At 42.1% G+C, this 19,272-nt stretch overlaps 1 protein-coding gene across 1 annotated transcript in view; it reads right to left on the bottom strand.

Annotated features, from left to right (window-relative positions):
* MKLN1 (muskelin 1) overlaps positions 1-19,272 on the bottom strand; it is a 122,260-nt gene that overhangs the window by 85,532 nt on the left and 17,456 nt on the right. The window contains exons 3-5 of the mRNA XM_068168983.1: positions 8,196-8,338; positions 6,774-6,862; positions 439-548 (exon numbers count right to left, since the gene is read on the bottom strand). Of these exons, the coding sequence (XP_068025084.1) occupies positions 439-548; positions 6,774-6,862; positions 8,196-8,338 (342 nt within the window). The remainder of the gene's footprint in view (positions 1-438; positions 549-6,773; positions 6,863-8,195; positions 8,339-19,272) is intronic.

Raw genomic sequence — 19,272 nt, 5'->3', positions numbered from 1 at the left:
TGGTGTTTGTTTTGGGGGGGGTGTCTACACTTTTGGTAGGGTTGGTTGTGGGAAGTTTGTTGGGGTTTTTTGTTGTTGAAGGTTCTTTTTGCAGGAAATGGCAATTTGAGGTTTTCCTAAAGTGTTTTGGTTTATTATTGTTTGTTTTGGGGTGGCTTTTTGTTGTTGTTGGGGTTTTCTTGGGGTTTTGTGGTTTGGGTTTTTTGGGTTTGTTTTCCTGGTGCTCGGGTTTTGGTTTCCTTTTTTAAGAGAATAAGCAGATGCCATTCAAAAAATATTCCACTTCAAACTCCTACCACATGACCAACTAACTATGCAGGTTTGTTGTTTTAATAGCTGATACTCAAGGAATTAAAAAGGTCACATAATTGCAGCAGGAGAAATTTCACAACATTGAGACTACAACTCTTCAAACAGGCATCTAAAATGCAGGCCTACCTTGCTGTACCAGTTGAGGCACGGCTGGACCACATCTGGTTCATCAATGCCACTAAGTTCAACATACCAGATACTAAAATTGAAGCTAGGTCCCCAGGATAAGAGTGGAACTGGAGAAAAGAGTAAAAGGAGAAAAAGGAGATGTAAATATCAACCCAGCACTGTGTTCATCTCATCAGGCTGTACATAGTACTATTACAATAGAAGCTTTTAAAGGTTACACAGAACTCAGTATTTTTGATTTGACGTAAGTTCTAGTTTGTTTAAGCTTAAGCAAAAAGAAAAAGTAAAAACAAAAATAAATCACCAAATGACAGCTTTAACATGATGCACTGAAAGCACACTGTGCCAAGCAACATTCACGCTGCAGATCATGACAGAGCAGAAGCTTGCGTTAAGCAAAAGAGCAAAAGTACTCTCATGTGAAATAGCTCAAAAAGGCAACAAATTTTGACATGGAAGGGAATCACGAGCATACTAGTGACAGTATTTGCTCCTCTTAGTACTGTTATATCCACATTTGTCAGCAACAATTATTTTCCCTAATGGTGAAGACAAGAAGCTTGGGTGTTTTATATTTTACCAAATTAGTAACGTCTGCAAGTTGTGGAGGAGGGAAAAACTGTCAGCTTCCTATTAAAAGAAAAAAAAACCAACCTCTATCTTTTTATAAAGCTTCAATCTGTGCAGCTTTTTGGCTAATACTGCTTTATCTGTGTGTCGGAACAAACATACGTGAAGTATTAAAGGACCCATGAAACACAGCAGCCTCTCACCTAAGGCTTCTCTACTGGCTCTTTCTTAACAGCTGTGGGTTGCACTGATCTACTGGTTAACCTGCAGGTTAAGACTTGGTTCTGCTTTTTGATGCAACTCCAACTGCCAGAAAACTTGTGTGTGAACTCTGACTCCTTAAAACTGCAGTGAAATCAAGTGGCTTCCTTTTTATTTGACCGTAACTGATAAACAGGAAAAGATAGTATTAGAGATGAATGAGTAGTTCCCAGCAGCACAACTACTTCCTTCCACAAACTATTTTTGCAACAGAGAAATTGCTCCTTGTCATTCCAACTACTATGAAACAGCCTGGGGATTTAACTTTTTGAACTAAGCGCTTTCTTCTGACCTACTCCATAAGGAAATAAACCCCAAAACTTGTCTTAGAAGTTGTTCCTGACCTCTCAAAGTTTCTTCAGCATTTATTGTTCCAACAATCTACATCTAGCATCTTCTGCCATGTGCCTGGGCACAAACATATGCTCAAACACATGATTTTCTAAATTTTCAAGGCTGAATGCACAAACCTATTGCTAAAGAGTCGTGACAGCCACTTTGAACAGACATCAAGAGAAAAGAATTTTAGAAAAGTTGCGAAGAATTGCATAATCAAAGCCCCTTAACTGATTTCCATGTCCCTAAGTAGGTAATGTATAAGTTACAGCTCTCAAATCATACCATTCAGTTTTTCTACTTGATTGTTAAGCATTAAAAGCGAGATGCATTCAGAACCCTTCCTAGCGGGTTCATGGTTTTGGAGACAGGAGAGAAGCAAACTGGTCAGGAAAGCCAAGAATCACTCTTCTTCTGTCCACTCTGCATATGCTCCACAACAGAAATTTGTGTCTTACAACCACAAATGGTTTGGTCTGGAAGGGATTTTAAAGATCATCCCATTCCAATCCCCTGCCATGGACAGGGACACTTTCCACTAGACCATGTTGCCCAAGGCCTCATCTAACCTGGTCTCGAACCCTCATAGGTAGGGGACATCGGCAGCCTCTCTGGGCAACGTATGCCAGTGCCTCACCACCCTGAGAGTAAAAAATTTCTTCCTAACATCTAATCCAATTCTACTCTCTCTTGCTTAGTTTTGTCCTCTGCACAAGATGAGTGCTGCCAATAAGAGCATGAAACATCACTACACTTAAATAAACCTTAAGCACAAGGACAAATACAATCCTGGATATCCCACCTATTAAGGCAGCAGACTAGTAAAACAACACGTGTAAGGGTAACACACTTGATCTGCCTTTAGACCTGAATGCAGACCCAAGTGAAGTTAAATTTGGTATTTGGTTGGCTTTAAGGAATCCAAGTCTATCCATCAGTTCACAGCACAAACACTGAACCAAACCACAAAGCACCTCAAATGGACCAAGACCATACATTTCCTGATGGTGAACCTGAGACCAATTTCTTAACACTGGGTAGAAAAAAAAACAAACCACCTCATCTCATTCCAGGAAAAATACAGAGGTATACACCTCCATTTGTTTTCAGCAGGTCTACTCAGAACTGAAATTAACTTCCCCCAGGGAAAATTTAAGAATACACCCTCTGATCTTGGTAGCCAACTACAGCACAAAAGATATTACCATGATGTATATAAGAATCCTAGGTAGCTATGATTACTGAAAAGGAAAAAAAAAATGCAAAGCCACCAACCTGCCAACACTACACCTCTCTACTTTTAAATCCAAGCTAAGATCTTTCTTAGAAGGAAAGAAAACACCAGCAATGGTGCCACTGACATCAAGATTTTCATGGTGCTCTCATGTACTTTAAGGAAAGCACAGCAGCTGTGTAGAGAATGCAAAGGAAATGCCTCCCTAGTGCTGCACAGGCAGAGAAAACTGAAGGTGATCTTCTTAAACTACCCCATAGGAGCAGGAAAAGAAACAAAGCAGAAGGGTTGAAACTGTAATGTGCTTTCTATTCCAGTTAGGAAAGATCAAGTGTCCTGCTGCATTATCTCCCATTCTTGAACCTCTTCCCTGGCTCCCAGATGAGGCACTTCTCATCCCTTTCTCCGCTCTCTCCTTTTTGAGGCCTCCATAGGAGTGCGTAGCTCTTTAGACACAGCTCCTTTTAGAGCAGCCACAATCTAATTTAGATCTGGAAAGAGACATTGAGCGCAGCAAGGAAGTTGCAACAGTCACACCAACAGCCAAAAGCATAACTTGTTGTTAGTGTGACACACATCTCAATTCATTTTTGCAACAAATTTTGTAGATAACAGCAGTCTAGGATCCTGGATTTCTTTCCTCACATCTCCCAACAGCTATTTATTTGTCAGCTCCTTTATCCACCTCAGATTTCACACTGCAGCTTAGGTAGACACAATGCTACCAGAGCCTCTGCAAAAGCTGTGAAACACCTTCCTCTAAAGATCAGTGACTATCCTATCCTGCCGAACAGCTGCAGAGCTCACACCTTATGCTATCCACTTTCTCCTGTGCTGCTCTTTTCCCCATGTACACACCTATATTTGAGGTGAAAATACACTATGATTAAAAGCTGTCAAATTGAAAGCTAAACTTATTTTTCCATTTTTTTTAACATAAAGTCCCCTCAGAATGCTTGGATTTTTATTGCTACAGGTATCACAGCAATCCACCCTGAAGCACATTTTCAGACCAGCTGAACTGTCACTCCACAGTGAGAGGTAAAAAAACAATAATTAATCATAAAAATCAATACCCTTTTAGCAGAAGGTATTTAGGTTGCTTAAACAGTTCTTCACCTGTACAAGGATAATTTTAAGGGATATTTCTCAATAATTGGAATCTATGCCCAGACTACGATTGCAGCCCTGTAGAGGGGTCAGTGGCAGAGGTATTAATCACAGTAATTTCAAATACCTCAAGTTGATTTGTCTGACTCTTCTACATGCAGCAGACAAATGCATCCAGTATTGCTCCTTGTTATTACACAAAGGCTTAAATATCTTGAAATAGATTGAAGCTTCACAAGTAACTCCCAAACAGATATGAGAATTAACTCTTTCTTCAAGCTCCTTCATAACCATCAGCCTCTACAACACCTTTTGCTACCTTCAAGGGCATAGTACAAAGAGCGAAAATCCCTGCTTGGAGTAACCACAGAGAGAGCCAGAAACAAAGCTGATAGATATAAAAGAGATTATTCAATATTTTATCCAGATATTTATCTCCTTCCCCTTCCCAAGTTTTTTAATGAGGTGCTACGTGAAATGTAAAAATTACGTGTCAAGTAGGTCAAAAGCCTGCACAACTGGGCAGCTCCGTGCCAAGGAAACGAAACTGAACTAATTTAACTAAAAGAAGTGCAAGCCTTTTCTTGACAGAAGGAGAGAGTAGGTTTGAGTTGTGGGTTGTTGGGTTTTTTTTTTTTGCTATGAGTCTCAAACATCCTCTAACACATGAGTGGCGGAAGTTGTAGGACGTATTTTCCTCCTCTCTCTCTTCACGCCATGTTCCTCCCGCCTGCCCACTATAAACTTCACTGCTGTGAGATTACTAACAGTGGTCAGCACACTCATCTGCACAACTATAAAGCAAATGCTGATGCAAGTCACTGCTGAACTAATGCCGGCCCCAAACAGCCAAACCTCACTGATAGCAAAAGTTCTGTAGCGTCAGTCTCTAAGAGTCCAAAAGGGCAGATTTTGGCCTCGTGTTTACTGGCAGCATGACAAGGAACACAGCACGGTACTTCGAATTTTGACTTACTTTGGCTAGCAGCTTGGAAATTTTAACAAACTGAAAACATATTCAAGCTGTGAATACGAAAAATAACAGAATTTCGTAACCTCATTTTGCAGTTGTTTCACAGCAAAGAACACTCTCACAACTTCATAAACAAACCAATGCTAGCCATCAGCTAGAGGCTTTAATAGGCTATGGCAAAAAGGTTTTCATTTCTGTCCTAGCACAGGAATTTCCTCATAGCAGACAGCTTCAAGAAACAAAAGGCTAAAGATAGACCTAAAAAGGAAAACTCATGTCAAACGGTAACTAGTAGCAAGTGACAGTTAAATACATTGATATTAGGTTTGTATTTAATGCCAAATGCTTATTACTACAGGAGGAACCCATTCCAACAAAACAAGCTACGTAACTGCTCATGTCACATCAGAGAAAAAAAAAGTTCTAGCAGTAAAACCGATCAGAATTTCACTTTCCTAACAAGTTTCAACTTACTGCTACACTTCATAACATCGGAAAAACCTTTGATGGAAGACAATTCACACATCCAGAAGTAGCTCATTAACTTTCCAATCACCCCTTTAGCCCTCCAGTAACTACTTGCTGGTTTTTTTGCCACTAAAAAGTGTTATTTCCCAAAAAAAACTAATAAGGGAAGCGTCACAATTTGTTTAAATCAAATGGTTTACCTTTTCTGATGCAATAAACCTCTAACTATTCCCCTGCTCCTCTTGAGGTTTCTTAAAGTCAGGTGTTACAGATACTTCCAAAAGAAGTAGCCAAAACCAAAAGCAATGAACATCCAATTTCTCCACTTCCCTAACAAGGGGAACCAATCCATGGCACAAAAATTATTATTTGATACCCAGCCTAAAGCTTACAATTCCTCAAGCAAATAGAGGAGGAGATTCAGGAAACTGTGCAGAAGACAAGAGAAAAAGGATCCAAGGAGAGCCACTCTACAGCCACAAACATCTAAGTTCTGGCAAAGGAACTGACCACCACTTCAAAGCACTCCTAAATTCATCACAATTTGTCAGCAAGATCTCATCTCATTTTTCAGCAACTAACTCCTTCCTCTATTTTAAACTTAAAACAGTGAGATTAAAGCAAATCATTCTTTTACTGTCTCAGTAAGCAGAAAGGGGCAGGTAAATGGCAGGTAAATTTACTGAGCTACAAAAAGCTGAAAGGCTCTAAACTCTTGGATTAAATCCATCCAGTATCACTGACAGCCAATGTGAGACACTTGTTCTCTGTTCTGCACAAAGCAAGAAGAGAGATCCTCACCTGCTCTCATCACAAGTCACCAGCCTTCCCCATCACCCCCTTTAGCAAGCTTCATCAGAAGGACAAAAAGAGACTCCACAGTGTGCAATTTTTCTTTGCCCCTGGATGTCATCTTTAGCCAGAGCTGAGGCATAAAGACTACAGTAGCAGGAAGAGAACAGGGAAGGCTTCTGCTGTTGCTCTGTGTCGCAAGCGTGTTTAAGAACAAAAGATTTCGATCTTTTTCAAGCTCTAGGGTTATCAATGCTGAAATTTCTACCACTATTTGGGTTAATGATTTTTTTAAGCTCTATATAACAATTTGTAGTAGGACAGTAAGCAGCTTCTCCAGCAATTAGTTGACTCAGCAACTGTATTCCTGAAAATTACTGTATTTCACTTTCATTCCCCAGGATTTCAATTATGATGCTGTTATTTCTCAGGAACAGGACTTCACTGTGTTCCAATCTAACCAGCCTAAAAGATCATGAAATGGAACAGCTATTGTGATACTTTGCCTGAGTACAACACACAAGTGCCAAGACCGGCACAAGTATTAGAAGAGATTTTCTACTCAGAATGCTGAAAAAATGCATTTACCTATCTTAATGAATCGACAGGGGAACATCTGTTCATCAATTTTATGCTTCAAGGTGAATGTTTCTTTGTTATAATCATTCTTTAAGCCACTGTGGGAAAAAATAAATAAGGTTACTAAATCTTACCTTGTATTTTAGGACTAGCTAATAAACACGATCTAGGTCATGCCTGAAAAACCAAGCTTGTTTCATGTTACTATGAATCATAAGCACGCATGCTGGACCAAGGCCTGGACTGCTATCCACCATCTTGTCTCTCCCTGGGAGGCAGAACTGGTGAGTGGATTTGGGAGGGAACTGACATGGGATCAATGCTGCTTGTCTGCACCCCTGTGATGTTGACAGTAATCTGCCTCAACGGCACCTTTCTGTTTAAGAGGGAGATGGATAGCTCTCAGGATTACCACACTGCCAAAGTGCTTTATAATCCATCTCTGAGCATCACTTCATAAAGATATAAAGTATTTTGTATAATTGATCAAAAAAAAACAAAAACTTATGTCCACTTTTACAGAAGATGCAAGTCAATAAAAATATTTATTAAACTTCAGTACAAGTGTAATGTCATTAGATACCAATCATTACTCTACTACACTCCCCACAGGATTCTGAAGTCAAACTGCACAACTGGCCAAAAGGGCAAAAGGATGGGAAGGGCTGTGGTCAGTTTCTATGTCTTGAGGAACACCTGTAACAAAACTTCATGTTTCTCCATGGCTATTCTGCTTTACTACAGCTGATGTATATTCCCCAGAGGTAGACACTCCTCCTGGAGGACTCCAAAAATAACTAGTTCTTGATACTTATTTCTCTTGTATTCCTAGATCTTTAAACATCATTTCCCCTTCTGAAACAGAAGGCTCTTTAAAAGGCCCTTGCAAATTTACATTAGAAACTCCTCAGAAGCCCTGGATAGCTTGAATAGCCAAAAGGCTCTTTCTTTATTCCCTATCAATACGACTACTAACTTAAACTAAAGAAGCATGGGGTTTCCATTTGCCTATATATTCACCCATCTGAAGAAAGACACTTGACTAGTTCAGACATTTACAGTTGCAATAAGGCTCTCGACATAGGCAGGTTACTTAGGTTTTTCAAAGCTACTTAGTTACCCCCACCCAGGGAATCATTTCTCTTGTGCCTCAAACATGCACAAGAAGCAGTCACAATCCAGCAACATCGCACGCCTCTCTCAGCTCTTCCAAATCTCCCCACAAATCCTCTGTGGTTAGAGCAGAACGAGGAAGGCTTCCTGGAGCGAGTGTTGGGATTGCTGCTCCCTGACCCGGCCAAGGGTAAAAATTGCAGGATCACAACCACACCTCTACTACACTATCAGCCATGTATCTGCTTGGGAGCAAAGGGGTAACAACATTTTGGTCCAGCCTTTACAACTACCACAGCTGCTGAAATCACATCTTACCTGGATAACAGATCTGTCATGTTTTCCTCATTCATCCCACCAAAGACTTTAAACTTCTTTAAATTGCAGACGTGCGTTTTCTCATATTTGCCAAATGTGATACTCTGGACTATGGCAGGTCTTTCAAGTTTCAGAATCAAATACTGCAGAAGAGAGAACAATGAATTTTAATATTGAAGCTAAGGCTGAAAAACGCACTAAGGGAGAAGCATTACAGCATCCAAAAATGGAGCTAACAAAGCCGGAGAATTAAAGTTAGGAAAGCGTCTCCCCGTTATTGTATTTCCCCCTTTGTTCCTGGAATGAAGCAGAAGGGATTTAGGAACATTACTTCAAAAGCAGTTTATCAAGGAAAAAGATTTGGTTGAACCACCTATTCCTAGCATTTCTATTCAGGGCTTACATACATTCCTTCAAGTTGGATGCAAGACTTCCTGAAATCTGGCAAAAAGGATCAAACTACGGAGAGCGATGATTCAAACACCCACTACAGCCCAAAAAGAAACCTAAACTGAATACATAATTAGATAAATACAGCATGTTCCACAGGCTAAGAGAACATCAAATGACTTTTCCTCTCTGGGCAGATACTATTTAACCGCTGAACACAGACCAAATTTCACGTGTGGCTAATGTAGGAACCAACTGCTTATTGACTCTACCAAATAAAAAACCAAGCCACTTCGCTAACAATAAAGGAGTTTTACACATAAAATTATGAGACTGTCCTCCCTAACACAAATGTCATCCCTCCCAACAGTGTATGAACAGTCAGATTAGTTACATTCAGGCCCCAGCTACCCACCTCACCAGCGCATCTGGATGAGAAGATCTATTCCACTGGAAAAGTGTACACAGGGAAGTGCATGCAACATCCATCAGGGACCATGAAGCACCAAGTTAATTTAACCTTCCCCTACTGAAAAGCATCTTGGAGGGACCCTGGAGACATCCTGCTTTGCAGAATATGTTGACTTTTATACCAGAAAAGAAACTGCCTCATTCTCTTCCCTAGCTTCTTCGAAATAAGCAGCACACAGAAATTAGATGAAGCGCAGAATTACTTATCATGTTGGATTTTACTACAAAACCCTGTGATCAAGGCTACAGCACAGGCAGGATCAGTCAGGCATTGTAGGACACCTCCCACTGCAAGCACTGCTGGTGGCCCATTCCTCCAAGAAGCAGCGCTGCCAAATCAGACCTGATGCAGTGTTCCAAGTCCCTCAACAGCAGCAAGTATTTGCATGCATGTGCCTGCCTCTGATGGTTCCTGAGTACAGACTAGTACCTCACATCTGGAGCACCAGTACAGCCTTGGGCTCCCCAGTTCAAGAGAGTGAAACTACTGGAGAGAGCCCAGCAAAGGGCCAAGAAAATGAGTGGGGGATCTGAAGCATCTCTCTGAGGAGAAAAGGCTGAATGACCTGAGGCTGCTCCATCTGAAGAAGAGCAGACAGAGGGAATCTTCTCAATGCTGATCAATATCTAAAGGTTGGGGGGCAAGAAGATGAGGACAGACTCCTCAGTGGTGCCCAGTGACAGGCCAAAGGGCAATGGGCATAAACTGGAACCCAGGAAGTTCCGGTTCTTTTCTTCTTTCCTCGGATCAGGCTGCCCAGAGAAATTGCAGAGTCCCTTTCTCTGGAGATTTTCAGGGCCCACCTGCGTGTACTCCTGTGCAACCTACTCTAGCTAATCCTGCTTTAGCAAGGGGGTCAGACTAAATGATGTCTAGAGGTCCCTTTCAACCCCCACCTTCTGTGATTTTGTCATCTCCCGTGGCATCACTCTCCTTGTGCTAAACACCTCCATCAGTAGAACAATTTTACCCTAGAAGTGTATCTTCTGAGTTAGAAATGGAATGCATTTTCCCATTCATTTAGCTCAGTTGTTCTTTCATGGCCCAATAAAGCAGCTAATTCTCCATCTAGAAGCAATAGTGACATCATTCTTGAGAGCATCAGGATAAATGTGTGATCCAAGTGGCTGGTTCTCACTACATTTACAAAAAGCTTCATTTAAAAGAAGTACTTGTGCACCTAGCAGTTGCAGGTGATTATGCAGACTGGATGGGTACCTAACAGAATAAGGAAGATTTACTGCATAAAATGTTTCCAGCAACTCAGAATTTTTCAAAACGAAGAAAATAAGTGAGTGTGAGCACTGCCAGTGTACAACAGCAGAATGCTTTGGTGCTTTTCCAGGTTGTTTGGGAATTTTTTTGATGAAAGAATTCTAGTTTTCTGAAGAATATCATCCATCTAAATGCCAGAACTCATTGCTAGTTTAACTAGCAGTAAGCCATGCTTTGTCTCAAAGTACTTCCTAACTTCAGAAAGAAAAGGTTCTGTACAGAAAACTGATTTTTCTACAGCAGAGAAAAGGAAAGGATGAGCAAAAGGATGGTCCTCTAATGAGCAAGGCAGTGCTTGATACATGGCACAGCCCGCTGCCAAAATTCCCATGCAGAACAGCCAGTACACAACAACATCTAAGCACTCCTCCTACGCCATCAGATCTTGAGCTTGGGGAGAAATCTGCAGGGAAGAAGTGAAGCCAGCACTGTCAGCATCAGCAACTGCAATTCCTTTATCTTGCTGGAATCACAAACCTAATGCTTGGGTCATGAAGGCAGACTGACTTTCTCAAGTAAGTCTCAAGAATTTCTTAAGCACCACACAAGACCTGCAAAAGCCTGGCACAAAAGTCATCCTGCATTACTCAGTTTTTACCCTAAATTAAGGGAGAGAATACCAGGGCTGCAGTGAAATCTTGGGACATGTGCCTAGAAGGGAGCAAGACATGGCCATTGCTCCATGTGTCTATCAGCAATTTCTTAAACCTAGAGATGGAGAAGGAACTCTGCAGTTCTCCCTACTTCCACACATCCCTTCACCTGCTGAGTAAGGCCAACACCGCAGAAAACACAACCCTAAAAGCTAAACACAATCTTCTCGTGAATTCATCTGCTGCCTGACATGGAAACAAAAGATGGATTTGATTTCAGACCCTCAGCTGTTGTAATATAGATGTTTTAATCACCTCGAGCAATGCTTTCTGGACCGGATGTAAGCAGGCGCAGACGTTTATTCCGTTACACAGCAAAGTTATCCAGTCTATCAGAAGGCAAAAGTATCACATCTCCACTGGCCATTTTCTACTGGCATACGTGTAATTAAGGCATACAACAGGTCAAAATAACCAAACAATACTTTAACACATCCAACCAAATTCTGCCTAGTTTCTGTCCTTCAGTTACAAGGTGTTTACATTACCCTCAAAGACAAAACATAGCCTTCTCTAATTCAAGGGAAGGCAAATCTTCCCTATAGTCTTCTAAATCTATCCAAAAACATCCTTCTGCACATGGCCCAATACCTGCACCTGTGGATGCATTTTTATAGCTAAGAGATATTGAAAAGATCAGAGGGCTGGAACAACTCTGCTATGAGAAAAGCCTCAGAGAGGTGTTAAGCTTGGTGAAGGCTCCAAGGAGACTTCACTGAGCAGCTTTTCAGCACTTAAGGTGGCCCTGTCAAAGTTTGGAACAGTCTTTTTAGCGTGGCCTATTGTGACAGGACAAGGGATGATGGTTTTCAACCAACAGAGGTGAGATTCAGACTAGATCTAAGGAAGAAATGTTTTATGCTGAGGGTGGTGAAATACTGTCACAGGTCTCCCAGAGAGGTGGTAGATGCCCTATAGCTGGAAAAAATTCAGGTCAGCTTCTTTGGGGTGCTGAGCAACCTGATCTAGCTGATGTCCCTGCTCACTGCACAAGGTTTGGACTAGATGACCATTGAAGGTCCCGTCCAACCCAAACCATTCTATGATACACAGGTACATAAAAACATACATAGCCGTCCTTTCTGGCTTTATATACAAACGTACACACTGCTGCCACTGTGGATACCAGCTACAGATCTCACTAATGGTGAAAAAATATGCTGCCTCAAGAGCTGCAAACAGCTGGCTGCACGGATATTTTTGGACTGCTACCAGTATTTGAGATGTGACAGACTATTCTCTACAGCTTTGAAAGATGTCTGTATGTAAGATCAAGTGATTTATTCAACCTGGAGAGAACAAGTCTGAGAAAGACTTCAGACAAATATGCATACCAAAATATTTGACATGTAGCTGTGGTGCTGAGGAACACGGTTTAGAAGTGGACTTGGTAGCTGAAGGTCTTTTCCAACCAAAATAATTCTATGATTCATTAGCAGCATTGCACACAGACGCTAACTGGCATTAACTGCATTAAAAAAACCCTCAGCCTGGTTGTTAAAGCTCAAATTACAACACTTAAAAGATGCTACAAAACATTAGAAGAGTAGAGCTTCGGGTTTACGTTTAACACATTTTTAAGTGAAGATGCACAACGAGCAGAGTAAGAAATGTACAGCACATCAACACCTCAACAGCTTGTTGCAGGCCACTCATTTAAAAGAGCAAATCCAGCCCCGTCACACTGGGAGCTGCAGCAAATTCCAAACCGTTCTGAAGCTCTGTGCTACCATTTGATGACAACCATATGCATGCTTCTGCATCACGCAACCCAGTGTAAATTTTATTAGTGCACTCTAAATTAGATCCTGGTACAATCCACACAGAGGGATAGCAATCAGAAGAAGAAAACCGGTCTTCTCAGATGCAAAACTGAAACCAACTGCTTGGACAGTGCCACTATATATGCAGGCTCTTTAACTGTTCAAAATACACATTTTCACATCAAATACACTGGACCAGAATACAAATTGCACTACAGAAGCTGAGTCAATTAAGAGTCACATTGTGTTTTCACAGAATCATACAACCATTCAGGCTTGAAAAGACCTCTAAGGTCACCGAGTACAAACATTAACACCAACAAGTCCACTACTAAACCATGTCCATTGCCATCACTTCCACAGGTCTTTTGAATGGCTCCAGGGATGGTGGGCAGCCTGTTACAAAGCTTTTGGGGAAGACACTTTCCCCAATATCCAACCTAAACCTACCCTGATGAAATTTCAAGCCACTTCCTCTCATTCTGTCACTTGCCCCTTGGGAGAAGAGCCCAGCCTCCACCTCTTTACAACCTGCTTTCAGGGAGTTGTGAAGAGAGTGAAGATAAACCCTCATTCTCCTCCAGGCTAAACAACCCCTGTTCCCTCTGCGGCTCCTCACAGGACTAGTTCTCTAGATTTTTCACCATTTTTTTTGTCCTTCTCTGGACCAAATTCAGCACTTGTCTTTCTTGTGGTGAAGGTCCCAAAGCTGAACACAGTATTTCAGGTTGCAGCCACACCAGTGCCAAGTACAGGGGGTTCTCTTTAACCATTTCTGCTCAAGCATTTTTTATTAGCAAGCAGTGAAACCTGTATTACAGGTGAAAACAAAGACACAAAATAACAGGAGCTGCCCTTGTCCACTACACAAACCTATCTAATGCTTTTGTAATCAAGTTTGTGGCTAAATAAAAATCCATCCTTTTGTTCTACACCGTTTTGATCAAGACACTCAGGGGAATTAAATGCTCTTCTGCATGCAGCCTTACAATTCAGACCACTGAAGGAGCCATCAGGACGAGGACTTCTGACCAGGCCATGGTCTCCAGCCCTGCCAGCCTTATTGCTTCACACTTCCTATGTAAGCTGAGAAGTAGTTTAAGAATAGAACCATCAGCCCCCTTCTGCCTGAATAGGTTACTACATAACAGGTTTATTATTGAATATATAATTTCTAGGTCATTCTATTTCAAGACTGAAGAAAGACATCTCCTTCAATAAACAGAAAAACAGCTGTCATACGTATTTCCTTTCACTGGCAATCATTCATAACCAACTGGTGGCTTTCATGGCCACAAGAATTATTTAACTCTGCCATAGCCATAAAGCTAGGAAAGCCCTTCACTAAATATAGTCACGTGGCAGCATTTCATCCATCTGCACTTCCACTTTCGTTTTCTTTCCCTTTGCATAAAGCATGGATCTTCGCTGAGCTACCAAACACATTCTCAGATTCTTACTCAGATTCTTTTGATTCATGCTCACCCCAGCAAGAGGAACTCTCTGAAAGTATTAAGGTGCCTGGAGAGCTTTTTTGCTTCAATCAACAGGGAAAGGGGATAACTCAGTATTTTGGGACTCCTACTTTTACCTCTAAGCCAGTATAGCATGACCACCTCAGCAGGGAACTACTAAACCCTTATATTAAGGTGAGACACTCAACAACTCAGTGATTGAAAGCAGCATGGCCAGTAGGTCAAGCGAGGGGATTCCTTTCTCTCTACTCCACTCTCATGAGACCCCACACGGAATACTGTGTCCAGCTCTGAAGCCCCCAACACAAGGACATGGAACTGTTAAAAGTGGATCAAGAAGAGGCCATGAAAATGATCAGCACACTAGAGCACTACTTCTATGAAGTTTGGCCAAGAGTTGAGGTTGTTCAGCCCCAGAGAAGACTCCAGGGAGACCTTACAGCAGCTTTTCAGTATTTGAAGGGGGCCTACAGGATGGCTGGAGAGGGACTTCTTACAAAGGTATGGAATGATACAATGAGGGGTGATTACGTCAAACTGAAAGATGTTATATTTAGACTAGGCATTAAGAAGAAATTCTTCACCATGAGGGTGAAGAGGGTGCCATGAAGCACTGGAACAGGTTGCCCACACAAGCTGTAGAGGCTTCAAGCCTGAAACTGCTCAGCACCAGGTTAGATGGGGCCTCAAGCAACCTGGTTTAGTAGATGTCCCTGCCCATGGCAGAGGGTTGCAACTAGATCATCTTTAAGGTCCCTTCCAGCCCAAGCCGTACTATGATTCCATGATTAGGACTGCAGCTTACTAAAATATCTCACAGCACATTCTGTTGAGCAGGACTGACATCAGTCCTTGTGTTGTGTCTTAGTTCTAGTTTCAACTAACAAAGTTGGACACAGGGAAAGGTTTATTTTTACCAAGTTCTAGTTCACTTCCTACCCTGGACTATTATGGCCACCCACACACTTCATTTAACAAGTGCGTCACTGCAAAAATGACCAATTTTTAAATGCAGTCATGCCAACACACAAGGCATAAGATGCTTTACAGCTTCATTTTCCATAGGGTACATGGTGTTTACTCTGGGGAACTGAAGTCATGCATCTATATAATCTCTTAAAGGTGAAATATTCAGCTTCTAACGTAAAGCAACTAATTTTCCCCCAACTCCTCACCACACTTGTAATTCAGTCACCCACTATTTCAACTGAAGTTTTCCAAGTTAAGAATCCACTTTAAGAACATCAGCCATCTGCAAGAACAAGGAATCAGGAAATCTGCACAAGGTGCAAGAACTAGCTATTTTGAGCAAAATGCAACCAAATCTGAAGTTCTTTTGTCAAGTGTGAGACAACACAATTTGGAACTGTTTCTGTGTACGCAGAAATAACAAAAATTGCCTTTGCACATGAGCCTCTTCTGGAAAATTTCAATTCCCTGTTCCCTCTTTACAGTTAAATTTTCAACAGAGATGTTACACTGTAAAAAAATGCTGTACATGAATAATTAAACACTCAAGTTAGAAACATGAGAATCAGCTAAAGTACATATTAGCGACACTGCAAATGTATCATCAGCACTCAGAATTAGGCTTGCTGAATACATGAGCAACTCAACTACAGAGTACTTTACATTCTCACTGCTGGACACAAGTAAGAGTGACCCAGCAGGATTCCAGCCTTTCGTTCTTAGGACAGCTAGGTCTTCTGGTGGTTTTGTCATTAAGTAACACAGAAAAACACTCAAACACTGTCTTGACAGTCTAAGGTGCCATTACCAAGACTCACTTTTTCCAAGTCAGATCAAAATACCTCAAATCAGGAGATATAACTAGACAGGTAGGAGACATAGCTAGCAGAAGGATCAACAGAAGAGAAAGACACAGATGATATACAGGAGATGGTAAATACAAGACATATCTCTGTGTGTGCACATATATATGATGTTAATTCATCTTCATAGTTTCATAGTTTCATAGTTTCATTCAGGGTTGGAAGGGACCACAAGGATCATCTAGTTCCAACCCCCCTGCCATGGGCAGGGACACCCCACACTAGATCAGGCTGGACAGAGCCTCATCCAGCCTGCTCTTAAACACCCCCAGGGACGGGGCCTCGACCACCTCCCTGGACAACCCATTTCAGGGTTTCACCACTCTCATGGTGAAGAACCTCCTCCTCACATCCAGCCTGAATCTCCCCACCTCCAGCTTCATTCCATTCCCCCTAGTCCTATCACTACCTGATATCCTGAGAAGTCCTTCCCCTGCCTTCCTGTAGGCCCCCTTCAGATACTGGAAGGCGACAATTAGGTCACCTCGGAGCCTTCTCTTCTGCAGACTGAACAGCCCCAACTCCTTCAGTCTGTCCTCATAGGAGAGGTGCTCCAGCCCTCTGATCATCCTCGTGGCCCTTCTCTGGACACGTTCCAGCACCTCCACATCCCTCTTGTAATAGGGGCTCCAGAACTGGACACAGTACTCCAGGTGGGGTCTCACCAGGGCTGAGTAGAGGGGGAGGATCACCTCCCTCGACCTGCTAGCCACACTTCTCCTGATGCAGCCCAGGATCTGATTGGCTTTGCGGGCTGCAAGTGCACACTGAGAGCTCATGTTGAGCTTTTTGTCCACCAGCACCCCCAAGTCTCTCTCCTCAGGGCTATCCTCCAGCCAGTCACTGCCTAGCCTGTATTTGTGCCTGGGATTGCCTCGACCCAGATGCAGGACCCTGCACTTGCTCTTACTGAACTTCATGAGGTTGGCCTGTGCCCACCTCTCCAGCCTGTCAAGGTCCCTCTGGATGGCCTCCCTTCCCTCCAGCGTGTCTGCTGCACCACACAGCTTGGTGTCATCAGCAAATTTGCTGAGGGTGCACTCAATGCCACTGTCCATGTCCCCCACAAAGATGTTGAATAAGATAGGTCCCAGGACTGATCCCTGAGGGACTCCGCTTGTCACTGGCCTCCACTGGGACATGGAGCCATTGACAGCCACTCTTTGGGTGCGGCCATCAAGCCAGTTCCTTATCCATCTAGTGATCCACCAATCAAAACCATGTGTCACCAGTTTGGAGACCAGGATGTGGTGCGGGACAGTGTCGAAGGCTTTGCTCAGGTCCAGGTAAACGACATCAGTTGCTCGCCCCTCATCTATTAATTTTGTCACCTGCTCATAGAAGGCCACCAGGTTGGTCAGGCAGGATTTGCCCTTGGCAAAGCCATGCTGACTGTTCCCAATCACCTCTTCACTATTCTTTTGAACGAGTAGTGACTCCAGGAGGATCTGTTCCATGATCTTTCCAGGCACAGAGGTGAGACTGACTGGCCTGTAGTTCCCTGGTTCCTCCTTCTTGCCCTTTTTGAAGATGGGGGCAATGTTTCCCCTTTTCCAGTCTGTGGGGACTTCACCAGACTGCCAGGACTTTTGAAATATAATAGAGAGGGGTTTAGCAATCTCTCTCCTATAAAAAAAAAAATAGTTCAATGACTTGGGTACCATGAAAAGCAGTGCCCTTCTCCAAGGACTGGATTCACTAGTTCTTCAATGCCACAATCAAATACACATAAAATTGTTAGAAGATATCTTTAACAAGCTCACATGGTTTGCACAAGACCATCACTAATTATCCCTTGCTTAATCTACAAGCCTGAATACAACCGTATCACTGCCTGTCAGCTTGAAGCACAGGTAGAGAATATTGTACAACATCCAATCACAAGAGATGTATTCCCTTTCCAGAATATTTTTTTTAAAGCACAAAATATTCAGGATGGCTTTAAAAATGGAAAAGCAACTTCTAGCAACAATTAAGAGCATCTCAAGCGAAAACCCCTGTCCAAAGCTATACCACAAGCCAAATCTGCCTTGGGAGAAAAAGAGCTTCAGAGGAGGAGGAGGGAGGAAATCGCCTTGCTTCCGGCATGAAAGGCAGTAAAGGATAGCACAGACTAGGATGCAACATGTGCTCAGTACCCATTACCCTGCAACTGATAGTTCCTGGATAGACTAAAACTGCTTGCTTCAGGCTATGCATTAAATTCCCCTGCTGTACATCAAAATATATATACATTTAAAAAAGAAAATTAAGAAAGCAGTAGATGCACAAAGGTAGCAAGAGGATCAAAATTACTAACCTTCACAAGCAGGTTTATGAAACATTAATGCAACGAACAAGATAGCTTTAGCTCTCCTCTTAAAAACACCCCACTGCTACAGACACAACAGTATAGACCACTATCATGAAAATCAAGATGAAAGCTCTTCAGCTGGCTGAAATTACCTGCTCCTATAGGGAGCTGCCAATCTAGACTACAGACTTTTTCAGCACACCTTCAATGCAAAGTAGCGACACTTATTTAGACAAAAACCTCTGAGACTTATGAGGAATTCAAGGATGAAATAAGAAGTAGAACTTCACATAAGAGCAACACTGGGTAACCACTGTGCACTGTCTTAAAAGAATTTAAAACAACCTGCATAATAACTACAGAAAATGATCAAGAAGTAAGAGCAATAAGGTAGATATCTAGCATAAAGAAAAAGAAAACACATTTATCGAAGGGAAAAAAAAGTAAAAGGGTGAGTCTTTTTTCCTGGATAATCTAACAATCTAATTAACAGTGAAAAAGCAAATTAGACACCACAATCAATACAAATCTTATTTTAATAAGCCGCTTAACCAGAAGAAGAGGTGATATTCATGTCTCTTTAAATAGAGTCTACACTTCCAAACATGCTATTAGGAGAAACAAGCACAAACTCCTTAGATCTGGGCTTCAGGGCCAGCAACTACAACAGTTTCCAGTAGCGCTGACAAAGGGGGACCTGCATGCCTCATTAGCAGCTTAATCTAGCCATAAGGTTAGATTATTTCCAGTACAACCACCATTGGCAAGGATGCAATGTGAAGCTTCCCCCTTCCCCTCCCCCAACTCAAAAAAAGTAATATTTCTTGAAAGATCGCAAATAAGTTGCTGGAAATATAAACACCTGCAGTCACCTGAGATAAAGAGCCTACAAAGACTGTCAATATAAATGGTGGTAGCCTACAT

The sequence above is a fragment of the Melanerpes formicivorus genome, unplaced genomic scaffold, assembly GCF_026170545.1.
Source record: "Melanerpes formicivorus ecotype bairdi unplaced genomic scaffold, bMelFor1.0.p_v2 SCAF_3, whole genome shotgun sequence".
Classification (NCBI taxonomy): domain Eukaryota; kingdom Metazoa; phylum Chordata; class Aves; order Piciformes; family Picidae; genus Melanerpes; species Melanerpes formicivorus.
The sequence above is the reverse complement of the archived record's forward strand: the minus strand, read 5'-3'. Positions and strand labels throughout refer to the sequence as shown.